Source organism: Phoenix dactylifera, chromosome 11, assembly GCF_009389715.1.
Source record: "Phoenix dactylifera cultivar Barhee BC4 chromosome 11, palm_55x_up_171113_PBpolish2nd_filt_p, whole genome shotgun sequence".
In the NCBI taxonomy this organism is placed as follows: domain Eukaryota; kingdom Viridiplantae; phylum Streptophyta; class Magnoliopsida; order Arecales; family Arecaceae; genus Phoenix; species Phoenix dactylifera.
Window position 1 is genome coordinate 9,673,634 of NC_052402.1, and position 13,398 is coordinate 9,687,031.

The 13,398-nt window shown below is 40.3% G+C and overlaps 1 protein-coding gene and 1 pseudogene across 1 annotated transcript; one reads left to right on the plus strand and one right to left on the minus strand.

The window, feature by feature from the left end:
- Nucleotides 1–1,201: 1,201 nt before the first annotated feature.
- Nucleotides 1,202–2,091, minus strand: LOC103703306 (ethylene-responsive transcription factor ERF017). The gene has a single exon (XM_008786120.4). It carries the CDS (start codon nucleotides 1,871–1,873, stop codon nucleotides 1,280–1,282), a length of 594 nt encoding a protein of 197 aa, XP_008784342.2. The 5' UTR covers nucleotides 1,874–2,091; the 3' UTR covers nucleotides 1,202–1,279.
- A 5,435-nt stretch (nucleotides 2,092–7,526) lies between these two features.
- LOC103703307 lies at nucleotides 7,527–13,039 on the plus strand (annotated as a pseudogene).
- Nucleotides 13,040–13,398: the final 359 nt, after the last annotated feature.

Here is a 13,398-nt window from a genome sequence, read left to right on the forward strand (position 1 = left end):
TTATCGAGTAAAATTTATTGATAAATCCTTGTTTGAAACTTAATCTATTTATACACTCCTAAATTGCAAAGTTCATAAGAAGCTAGCAAGGTTTGCCATCTTCACTTACGAGGAATTTGTGGATAAAGTATTAATTGCTAGCAAATCCACAGTTGAATCATAAATTACATATTATTTCTTAATTCACAAGTTTTATATGAAGCCAATGGAATGTACTAACTTCATTTTAGTTAAAATTAGAGTTTGACATTTGCTGTGTTATGAGGATGAACTGACTTAGCTTCTAAATAGTGTAATACATATATTGAGTTACAATTATTTATAATTTTAAAATATTTTAAAGTGCTTTCAACTCTTTAAATTATAATATTTATATAAAGTAGAGATTGTCGACTTTATTGTATATATGAAATTAGTATTTAGTATTTGCTATGTGTCCTAATAGAAAGGAAGTAAAAATGAGAGCGATTGGAAAAGAATGCTTGAAGAGTTGGAACTTTGGGGCTGGAGATGCACCTCGACATAATTCTTAGCTTAAAAGTGGTTATGTTGAGGAAACATTGTTTATAATCTTACTATGGGCTGCTGATTGGAATATATTGAGGAAAATTATGTTTAGATATCACAATAATTCTTCACTTGTTCATATGTCCCAAAAATTATAAGCTGAATGCATGGTTGGCATAATCTACCAACTTCATTAATATATGAAGGAAATTTATAGGAGCGGATATAGTGCATGTAGGCTGCTTTTGCCTAAATGATAATAGATACAATAACTCTTAAGTTTTACAATCAACAATAAATTTATATCTAGTGTATACTTTAATTAAACCAACATTTTCATTGAACAACTTGGTTACTCATGCAGATGACTGAAGAAAAATTTAATATCTAGTCTTTGAATTTTGACTATCATTTGGTGGTTACCCCTTCAAATATGTTAGTTTTTTAAAACTCAGTTGCGTGCAAATAATTTTGTCTGTTTTAACTTATGATTAGTTTGATCAAGGAGTAAACATGAAATTATCATCAAAATCAAGAATCTTTGGCTGAGATCGAGAACATGATTTTTCTTGATAGAAATTGGCTGGCCCTAGCCATCTATCCTTCTATTCAAATTTTTTGAAGTATGAAGCCAGAAGCCCTCGGCTGCAAAAATTCGCCGTGGGATCCCCCAACTCCCCTTAAAAGAATTATTTTAACCCCCCCGGTGCGAAGGAATAAAGAATTATTTTAAACGAATAAATAAACGAATAAGAGATCGTAAGAGAATCTCTCAGAAGCTCCACAAAAACGAATTCGCGCCGAAACCTACTCCCCCATTGTCCTCCGCCACATCCGGCGGGGCCGTCGCCGGCGGGAAGAAATCGTAAGAGAAGTCATCCATTGCCGCCTCCGCCACTGCTGGCGGGAAATCCATCCCGACTCCATCCGGCGACGACAGCATGTCCATGAACGACCAGTCGACCACGCCCTCGCTCTCCGCCGTGAGAGCGTCCGCCGTCTCCGACGGCGACATCCTCGGCCCCGGTGCGTCTGCGGCGTTGGCGGCGGCATCAGAGTCGGCTTTGTGGGCGTGGCGGGCGGCGAGGCCCTGGATCTGGCGGGGGCCGAGCGACTGGCCGCCGGCGATCCGTGGCGGCGAGTCGGGGAAGTTGAGGCGGCCCCGGCGGCCGCGGAGGCAGACGACAGCAGCGTCAAAAGCCCGCGCCGCCTTGTCCGGCGAGTCGTAAGACCCCAGCCAGATCCTCTCCCGGCTGTTGGGAAGCCGGATCTCCGACACCCACCGGCCCCACTTCCGCTTCCGCACCCCCCTGTACCGCCGCTCGCCGGCTGCGGCGCTCCCAGCAGCGCGCTCCGTCCTCATCATATCGGCGCTGCGATGATGACACGTGTATGAAGGGATGTCGATCGTTTCCAATCTCGGCGTCCGGCGGCGTTGGAGCTGCGAACTTAGTAGTGGTGGTGCGAAATGGCGGCAGGGGGGGTGGCCGGTAATAAAGGATCGAAGTGGAGGAGCGCGTGGTAGTGAGGGAACGAATGGGGAGTCGACGCGCGTCCGCAAGGAGGGAGGGAGGAAAGGGGGCTGCGGGGAGAATTGGAGCACGTTAGCACGCGGGGGTTCGGAGAGCAGGAGAACGTGGGAAAAATGGCGGGGCGAAAGCGTGTGAAATTAATATAAAACGTGTCGCTTTCGGAGCAAGGGCGTGGGTTCGCACGAGCTTCCTGGCCGCACGTTTTGAGGAGTGTGACGTCATGAGTAACTTGCGAGGTCAGGAGCAGCTTTGGCGGCCTTCGGTGTGAAGCCTGCACAGGAAAGGAGAGATTTACGTAAGAAATTAGGCTGCAGCCTGCCATCGCGAAGTTGTCGTTGGGAAGAATAGAATGAGAAAGAATCTAGATTGCTTTAGTTTCTCCGCTTGTCAAAAAAAATTTAGACATGTTTAGCTTATGCTCAACACATTTGCGGGTCCACCATGCTAGCGTTCGTAAATTAATTAAAAGGACAATTATTTCAACAATTATAGTATAAATTATGGCTATTGATTATGATTTGCATCACTTAAAAAAAAAAAAAGAGACTCTTATCTTCCTACTAACTCTACAAACCCTAGCTCTAGTTTTATCTCCACGAGGTAGTAGTGGCGGCCTAAGCGATTATAGTCATGGCTCGATGGTCCCACATTGGTGATACTCAAGATTTGGTGGCCCTCATGATAGCAGATATCAGTCAGCATGCTGCGGTAGCTGTGAGCATGGTGGTTGAGGTGGTGGTGGTAGATCTGGGTTGGCAGGCTTCCAAAATTTTTGAGTAAAAAGAGAGGTGAAGAAGAAATTACTACATGAACTAGGTCTAGCTAGTGGACAGGTTCAATTTTTTCTCGCCATATTATCCTTCTTGAATTTAATCTATTCAAGATCAAAACAAGGATGAGAATTCATGCTACTCATCCTATTATTCTTCTCAATTGGTTTATAAATATTTTTAAAATAAAAAATTATAGAATAATATCAATCTAGAGAGTAATTGAGGGAAAATGCAACATGCATCTTAAGACAGATTAGATTGGAAAAAATAAAAAGAAGTCAAAGCAACCCAATCTAACCCTAAATGCATGTGATTAGTATGGTGTGCAAGAAGTGATCGGATAGGACAAAGTTGCCACGAAGGAACACTTTGAATGGTGACACATACTTTATATATATGGAACACATGAAAGTGAAGAAGTAGGCATTTTGATCACTGGAGGCTACAAGCGAGTTGCGTGTATTACTTGTCCGCAATAAGAGACGATAAGCGCCCCTCACGAGTCACATCCAGTCCACCCGAAGAGGACAAAGAATGCGTCCTCGTCACGGCCTGACCACGTGACCTCCCGCCCATTGGCTACATGAAACCAGCGTCGATCCTGAAGCCACTAGGAAAAGGCGAAAAGCCGTCGCCATCTGGGTCTATTTCGTCAATGATTCTCTGTCCTTCTCATTTCGATGCATATTCTTATACTTCAAATTTTAGGAGATATCGTATTTGAGCAGAAAAGTAACTATACCTTGACCAGAAATATTAGTCGCTTTGAAAAAGTGCGTACATATTGCACGACGCATGTCGTGTGCAGCTTTTAATGGGCAATATTTTCCTCATGGCTTTGTCATTCTTAAAAGGGTCTTTTGAAAGAAAAATGGTGGCTTCTCCTTATAAGGCACAATCCTTTCCGCTACTCTTCCAATGTGGAACTAAAGTCTCGGGTACCCCATCCACCCCCAACATTATCTCCCAGTGAGAAGGATTCGTGCGAGGAAGTTTCGGCGGGTCCCTTCTTCTAACGCTATCTGTTAAAGTGGAAAAGTGACTGCGTCACGAGCAGAGGTATTGTCCGCTTTGGAAAAGTGCGTACGTATCGCGTGACGCGTATCATGTGTAGCTCTTAATAGGCAATATTCTCCTTACGGCTTTGTCCTTCTTAAAAGAGCCATCTGGAAGGAAAAGAGTGGCCTCTCCTTATAAGTTATAAGGCGCACAATTTTTTTCTGCTACTCTTCCAATGTGAGACTAAAGTTCCGAGTCTCCCATCCCTCCAGATATCTGTTTCCCTTTTTTTTATTTATTTGAGCTTTCTCCATCCTTCTCATTTACGTTTATTTAGATTTTTTATCTATATAATTATCTAAAATTTATCTATTGTATAACCGATATGAGACTAAACATATGCATGCATTGAACATTTATCACGTAGATGTGCACGAGTTTGAAATTCTGCTCGTGGATGGCAAAAGAGTGATTGTGGGTGGGGTTTCTAAATGCTGTTAGATTTGTTTACCCTATGGTAATTGTACCAATATAGAGAAGTGTATTCCTTTCTAGGTCATAAGGTTTGTGATCTACTAGTAAAGAGGCTCTGTAAATGGGTCAACGGTTACCTCGAGTTTATTATTCATTTTAGATTGAAGTCAGTAATATCGAACCAAATACACGCTTTTTGCATATAAGGTTGAATCACAACAGTCAGAATACACATCCAAGACTCGTCAGGTTGGACTGAAATTAGATATGATGTTCCATTTGTCCGGCACATTATTCTAATTGGACTTATTTTTCACGACTGAAACACAACACATGGATTTAAGTATCTATATGCAGGTATAGTTGGACTTATTTTTAGAAAAGAACCCATTAATTTAAGAAGTCAAAGTCTAAAATTGGACTGGAAATTTTTGCATAGGATTGAATGAAATCACAAGTTGGTCCAACCCTTTGGCAAATGTTCAAGCCTGTGGATGGTTGTTTAGAGCTCGAGTTATGATAGTTGGTGCTCACAACTTCGAAGTGGGAGCTAGCCTAAGGGTGCAAATGAGCCGAACAGCTGACGAGCTTCTCGAGCTCGACTCCAATTCAAACTCAACTCGACTCAACCATTACTGAGCTCAAGCAGCAAAATAGTTAACTCAAAGATTCATGAGTCTGATCGAATATATGTTTTTAATAATATTATATTTTTCAATATATATTATTAATTTAATATTTATAATATTATGTTATATTTTATTTTAATCTTATTTTTTAATTATGACCAAGTCTCAAATTCGAGCTCGAACTCAAGCTCGAGTATGGCTTGGTTGATATTCGAGTCAAGCCAAGTAGATATCTCGGGTATTGTGTTTTTTTTTTTTTCTCGACTAAGCTCAATTGCACCTCGAGCTTGCCCTCATCAATCTTTTATTGAAAAAAAAGGTTTCATTCTTTTATTTTGTTGGCACAAGAATTCAGCCATTTTGGTTAGATCGGTCATTCTAAAATTCACCTCAACTATGAAGCATTCTGGCTTCTAGGGTACCTTCTTCCTACTTCCTTTCTAAATAATTATTGTTTTATGACATCCTATGCCAAGTTAGATGAATTTTGATTATCTATTGGGGATGGTGTCCCTCACGAAAGCTTCGTTAAAAGATATTTCAATTCCAGGGCATTTGCAACAGGGACCTTGCCTTTGTAGACTTCTTCAGCACCTTTTCATGAACTTAATTAGGTTGATATGAATTATTCTTGGTACTCGTCGTCGGTCCCCTGTTCAAGCCGAGACCAGAGAAACGTGCACACGGGACGTGCGGAATAGTTCCTGTCCCAAGGACATCGGCTCGATCCTCCCTTGCGCGTAACATGATCGGCCTTATTTGTTCCGATCCATCCCTCTCGCATGTTTCGAGGGCTCTGTTCCATCCCCTTTGGTTAAAGTTTTACCCACTCTAGTGTGGTCTCGTGCGGCCCTTTGTCGGCTTTGCAGGTTTGGCCCACTCCCAGCCGTGCCGCCCGATCATGCGGCACATGGTTGCCCCCCCTCCGACCCTCTCAGTATTGCTCGAATACGTACATACATCGTCCCTCGTTGCTTCAGTTATTTTCTACCGCGGTCGTGCTACGATGTCGTCCCCATGCTCTCGCAATGAGATGGACATGAGAACATGCCAGTGGACCTTCTAGATAGATGCAAGGGCATGCCAACTGTGTTCGAACCAAAAATGGGATAGATAGAGTGGATCCTACTGTCTTGACTTTCAAAAAGTTTTGTTATTAAGATGCAACCTTCCCACTGAAGGGGTTAACAACTAGAATCTATGAGTTATGAACTACGACCTAGGAATGAAAATTGCAAAGGATAACATGAAAAATAAACTGACAAAAAGAACTATTTGTTGATTCCATAAGCGGTTTGAAAGGTCTTTTCTCATAATTACAATTTCATACTCATAGATACTCTCTTTAACTGGATGGCTGTCTTCTTCCATTGCGACTCTAGTTTTCCCACTACAACAACTACTTTTTCACCCTCTTCTAACTTCTTTTTATAGTCTGTTTTACCAATAATACTACTTTCTACATCCTAATTTTTTTAGCAAATGCTTTTGTTTCTCTCGTCTTGCTTTCAAGACTTCATTCCTTCACATAAAAAATAATTAGATTCTTAAATCACTACTTACCCCCTCCGCCATACTTATAGGCTATACTTGCTACCTCTAAAACTTGGCCTGAGCCTCGAGCAATCACTTAGCCTACTCCTTGTTACTGAGATCAATTTCTCTTTATTATTTCCTACCTCTCCTCACTGAGATCCAGTTTCTCATTATTATTCTATCTTCAAACAGCACCACACGGCTGTCCCACTATGAGTTAGAATATTTTGTAAACAATTACACTATCAAAAATCCCATTCAGTGTTTAATGACCACTACCATTCTCATCTTCTGTATGCCTAGGGTTACCACTGAATTCAAAACCCAGTATTATGTACAAAAAAAAAAAAAAAACAAAAACCCAATACTAGTTCTCCCCTTTTTCTAAATGTCTCTTTTGACATCGCTTTTGTTTTCTATTTTTATTTTTTTAAAAATAAAAAAGATTGAACTTAGATTGAATAGATATGTATTGTAAAAGCTTTTTATATTTAAACTATTTATAAAACTTCCAGGAACGGTACCATCAAATATCTACTACCGCTTCTCTCTCTCTCTCTCTCTCTCTCTCTCTCTCATGCTGACATGGCAGTTTGCCTGGCATTCCTGCATCCACACATTCGCAATCACCTGGGACCACCTTGCTGGCGTGGCAATGCCACGTCATCCTGACTCAACCACCACACGTGAGCGTGTAAACGCCCGGGTAAAGCAGGACACGTGTCAGACAGCTGTATGACTAGTCTCGTCTTCTTGCCTAAACTGGGCATTTCAGCTGTCTCTCGCTCCCACTCTTTCAGTCCTCTACCCCCAATGAAACCCTAACAAAATCTTTAGAGCTTCCAACCAAAATTCCGTGGCTTTCTCAAATCGCCCCTTGTTTCGAAGTCTTCCCGTCGGATTTGATCCTAGTTCTAGGTTAGGGATTTCATGTTTTAAACAATTCGATTTGGTTCCGGTTAAATTTGGGGGGCAAAGATCCCCTTTTTATCCTTCTGGTCAGTGAAGGAGAGAGAGGGGGGGGGGGGGGGGGGGGGGCGAGAATCCTAGCCACTGATGGACCACGGGACCGCCCGATGAACGCCACCGTCTGCGGCGGAGGAAGCGGCCGTGGCGATCCCCAGATGCCGTACGGGCAAGACCAGGACCAGGAGGTCCACCACAACAGCGGCGACGATGGGTTGGAGGTGCCTCCCAGGTAAGAATCACACCATTTAATGACTACTATTACAGCCCTTTCTCTTTCTTTCTCTATGGCATGTAGTTGATTGAAGTGAGCTCGTAGGTGTGTGATGCATGTTTCTAGATTCATCTTGGGGGATTTATGAGTGCCAGAGGAAAAGTTTCAATGCCATTATAAAAGAAGCAATGAGTTCTGTAGTCATCCTGTCCCGCATCACTCTGGAAGAGGGCATTTTTTAAAAATTAGTCCATCTGTTCTTCTTCTCTTGTTTTTCTCCATTTTGTTGGGCACACTCTTAAGCTACATCACCTTAGTTTCTAGTGGTTGATATTGTTGGATTTTGTGGTCTTTTCTGCCATTTTTTCAAGCATCTTTTTGATGCCTTCTTGAGGATAAAATTATATCTCCTCTTTGGCTTTATCACTTTGCTCTCAATGATAATGCAGTCTTACTTCAAAAAAATAAGAGGCAGTAAAATTTGTCCTCAGGAGTTTGCAAAATTTCTGAGTCTGCAGTTTGCGAGTAGTGTGACTATGGTTCTAACATTGAACGTAATGAACGATGGGTGGATGGAATTCTTTAGTTCATTTGCTTATAACAAAACTTCTGATTTAATCAAGCAGTACAGTATGTTGCTTGCATGGAACAGCATCAAAAGTATATTGCAGTTTTAATTGGTAAAAGTCCCTTGGTGATAATAGTTGAAGCTTGGACTCTAGTTGTGGAGACTGTGCTATGCTATGCCATCTTCATTGTACGTTGATCCTTATACTATAACTAACCTTCCTCTTGCTTCCAAATGTTATGCAAGATATCTCCCTCTATTGGCAATATGCAAGTTGTTCAACTCTGATTATAGGCTGTATGTATGATTAAAACAAGTGGGATGCTCTGAGATGAGATCTTTCCTTTTTTTTCCCTAGATGCCTTAACTGTGGTATTAGTGGCAAAGTTTACATCACATATGCGCCGGGGCCCAGAGGGACGAAGAACTCTGTGCAATGCATGTGGAATCGCATGGAAAAAGGTAATTACTTGTTTCATGGTACGCATGTCTCTGATGATGACATCATTTTGGTTTCCTTGTATTTCTTTCCTTATATATATATATATATATTATATATATATAATATATATATATATATATATATATATATATATATATATATATATATATATATATATCAAGTATTGGAACGTGTACAGATGGGTTATGGTATGATATTACCTTGTCTGCTATACCAATATTGAGGTTAAATTTTGTACAAGTGGGAATCACATTTCACTGCTACCATGTCATTCTTCATGTAACAAAAAAAAAAAAGGATGTTTTCTGTATGCTTCTAGCTTCATGTGCTTGTTCATGTTGGGGCAACTAAATGAATGGTTGAACTAAGTTTCAACCATAAAGGTCCCAGCATCTTTTTTTTTGTGAATTTTAGTGAAAAGCAAAAGCTAGTAGTTCACTGTAAGAGAGAGCAGTGAAAGAAAATCATGATGGAATCATGTAGAAGGTTGAAGCATCGCAACTGTCCATTTGATGCTCTGATTTGAAGCTTAGTTTTACTTTTGCAAACACTTATGTTGTCTGTCATGAAGATAGCACATATGTAGACTTAGCATGTCCTAACAAACTATGTGAACTGTTATATAAATATCATTAGAAAACCCTAGAAAAGTTATTTATTAAGCACTATGCAAAAAATGTTGGCTGCAACTTGCACGCATTTTTTTTTGACAGATGGTTGCAATTTGATCTCTACAATATGCATTCTTGCATGTAAGGTAGGTGCATGTCTGCTTATCAATGTCTATCCATAGCATATCCTTTTCTACGACGAACTAAATACAAACCATCCATTCATTTTAGGCTCTGTACCACTTGAACAAACTTCATTTCTGTTTCTTCAGCTTTATCGATGCTAAAGTCAGTAAAATGCCTTATGATCATGTTGTTTGATTTACTTTTTGCTTGAAATACTGCTGCTGAATGTAATATATAGTTTTTTTCTTTTTGTTCATCAAAAGAAGGTTTATGTTAAATTGTCTCAAAGAGAAGATTGAGATATCGAGTGGTCTTCTATTTAGCATAGTTTATGTACACACACACACACACATATATATATACATTACTATGTGTGTGTGTGTGTGTGGATAATCATTTTAAGTGGGTTCTATTATGTGGTGTCCTGTCCATGCACTTTGATGAGATTTCTTTCTTACACTGTTATTATATTCTGTCATCCATCAGTGATTGTAGCTATCATGCAATTGTTTTATGACTTGGTCGACAACTGATGAATAATTTTGGAATTGAACAAACAGGGAAAACAGAGAAAAGTTCTTGACTATGATGCTTCTAGTCAAGACATAGAAAATTCCAATATGGTGCCAGAAATTGATATGGAATTTGAAAGTGAAGATAGGGCATATGAATTTTACAATAGATATGCTGGGATGATAGGTTTCAGTGTACGAAAAGGTTGGTTAGATAAATCATCTGAAAAAGTTACCAGATCAAGAACACTGGTTTGTTCAAGAGAAGGTTTCCGCAAGGAAAAAAAGGGAGCAAAGGAAGTGAAGAGACCAAGGCCAGATACTAGAATTGGTTGTCCTGCTCGTATGACCATTAACTTACGCCTACTGGTAAATATCATGTCACTGAATTTGTACCAGACCATAACCATCAGCCAGCACCCCCTTCAGCAATGCACATGCTAAGGTCTCAGAGGATAACAACTGAAGTTCAAGCTGCTGAAGCAGATTTATCAGATGATTCAGGAACGACACCAAAATCCACTAAAGAGCCTGCTGGCAGACAAGTTGGAGGTCTTCGAAATATTCGATTTCTTCCTGCAGATTATAAAATAGGTCTCCAATCAAGCGTATGAAGGCTATGCAGACGGGAGATGCAGAAGCTGTGTTAAAATACTACAAAGCATGCAGCTTTGTGACCGATCGTTTTTTATGCCATGCAAGTTGATGAGGATGACAAATGACCAACATTTTCCTGGGCTGATTAAAGTCTGTGACAGATTTCAACTATTTTGGTGATGTAGTTTGTTTGGACACAACTTACAAAGCAAGTGGATATGGTAGGCCGTTTGCTCCATTCCTTGGTGTGAATCACCATAAGCAAATTATCATATTTGGTGCAGCATTGCTTTATGGCGAAACCACAGAATCTTTCAAGTGGTTGCTTGAACGTTCAAGCTCGCAATGCATGGAAAACAACCCAAGACAATTCTGACAGACAATTCTGGGGCAATAAGTAATGCCATAGCCGAGGTGTGGCCAGGCACAAGTCACCGTCTTTGCATGTGGCAATTCTATCAAAATGCTGTTAAGCACCTAAATCATGTCTTCCAAGCTTCCAAAACTTTGCAAAGGACTTCAGCAGATGTATTTATGATTATGAAGATGAGGAAGAGTTCTTATTAGAATGGAGAACAATGTTAGATAAGTATGATCTTAGAAACAACGAGTGGTTGGCAAAGCTTTTTGACGAAAGGGAGAAGTGGGCTTTGGTATATGGCCGGCAAATATTTTGTGGTGATATGGGAAGAACTCTACAGAATGCTAACATAAATAGTGTCCTAAAGAAATATTTAAGTCCACAACTAGATCTCTTGTCATTTTTTAAACAGTATGAGAGGATGATGGATGAACATAGGTATGCCAGAACTGCAAGCTGATTTTCATGCGAGTCAAAGTTTCCCAAGAATTCCTCCTTCAAAGATGTTGAGGCAAGCTGCTAACTTGTATACTCCTACAGTGTTTGAAATGTTTCGCAAGGAGTTTGAGATATTCATGGATTGTATGCTATACAACTGTGGTGAGGTTGGAACAATATCCGAGTTTAAAATAACTGTGGGTGAGAAATCTAAAGAACACTTTGTTAGATTAGACTCATCTGATTGTTCAGTTGCTTGCAGTTGTAAAAAATTTGAGGTTGAAGGGGTTCAATGTGGTCATGTATTAAAAGTGCTTGATGTTAGAAACATTAAAGAGCTACCAGAACGTTATTTCGTGAAGAGGTGGAGGAGAGATGCTAAGGCTGGGACAGAAAAGGACCCTCAGCGAGTTGCAAGTGATGGCGACCCAAGGTCTCCTACGACAACCTCAATGCACACTCCTTTGTCTTCATATGCTCATCACCAAGGATTTCATGGTATGACTCAGTTTAATCAGGTAACACTCAGATAATGTCCAAGATAATAGGCTAGTTTTTCCTCAGTTTGATATTGATAGTGTATTTATTATAATACAGGAATCTCCAGTTTCTGATTTACATCAACAACAATCCAATGGAAGCACTCAGTTAGGTCAGGTAGTACCATATTCAGAGCCCAATTTTTAATTTTTTTTTATACTTACCAGTTTTGTCGAAGATCCTTGGCTAGGATATGTAATAGCCTCACAGTCAAGGAAGGCAAAACACATATACGATCTGATTTTTTTTCTTTCTGAAAGTAGTGATTTGAAAATTATCAATATATTGCATTGTACTTGCTGCTTTGGATTCACATCAGTTCAACACATTTTCCCAATGCTTCAGAATTTATTCAAGATATCATTCGTTATCTTTTTGAATGTTTTGCAGGGTTACTCAACCCTGGACATGCAATCCCAACAAGTCTTCGGTAGTTCTCAGTTGAACCACTAGAGAACAACCACAGTTGTTGGGACATCATCAATCTCAGCAGTCATTCAATGGTTATGCATGCGTACTAATCTTCATCTATTTTTGAAACATCAAAACTATGACCCAGAAAATCAATTTGCTCGCAGTTCATTCTGCCAATAGTTGCTGATTTCAATAGAATCCATATATTAGTTTGTCTGCCAAGGAGACAACTTTCCAATTACCTAATAGTATGCTTTTGGTCTGATGTTTTGTGCTTCTCCAAGTACAGGCAGATTACTCCTGTAATTCTTGTTTTCAATGGTATAAAGCAGTGGCAATCAAATCATATGAGGTAGGAATTTTAGATGTCTAATATTAACACACTAAGCAACTCAAGGTACAGCAGAATGCCAGCAGTTAGGTTCTCAAAGGTGAAGACAGCCTGGAGCTTGACTGCTTGATAGGTGCCTAGAGTGTTGTAAGGACTCTGATTTGCTATCTCATGCATATGTCATCCAGTGTGATTTATTGTATGTTTGGCAAGCTACATGCCATTCCAGTTAGATCATGTATTAAGTAACATTACAACTCTGTTTGTAGTTTGTATTCTGAGAAAGCTAGTTCTGAAAGCATGTTGATTGTTATGCTGCAAGGTCATGCTGTGTGTTAATGAGCCTCCTCACAAGATCACTTGTACATAAGGAACAGACCCAGTTAAGGACACTGACATAGCGACCAAGAATTAACATCTTTACATGGGAATCTGAGATTTTTGAACACATTATTCGTTGTGGATGAGTATTTCTCCAGTATTTTTTGTCATTCATGGAGTTTTTTTTGATGAAATCCTCTTTTTCCTGTACATGCCATCTCCTTGCAGCGAAACAATCTTCAAAGAGAACATGGGCATAGAATCCATGCATGTTGGATTCGTTGCGAAGCCCGGCCCATAGTCCAGCCTATCTAAGCACGGGCAAGGTCCATTGACCGGCCTGGCAGGGGTCGGGCCCTGTGGCCCAGCCTGGAGGAAGAGCAGGGCCCAAATGCTTGCACCTAAAACTATCGCGGCAGAGCCCCTATTTGCCATGGAGTAGGAGGCAGACTCGGCCTCCTCCTTAAAACTCCGACGAGGAGGGGA

Coding starts and splice junctions, on each gene's coding strand:
- LOC103703306 (XM_008786120.4), bottom strand. CDS start 1,873: ATGATGAGGACGGAGCGCGCTGCTGGGAGCGCCGCAGCCGGCGAGCGG.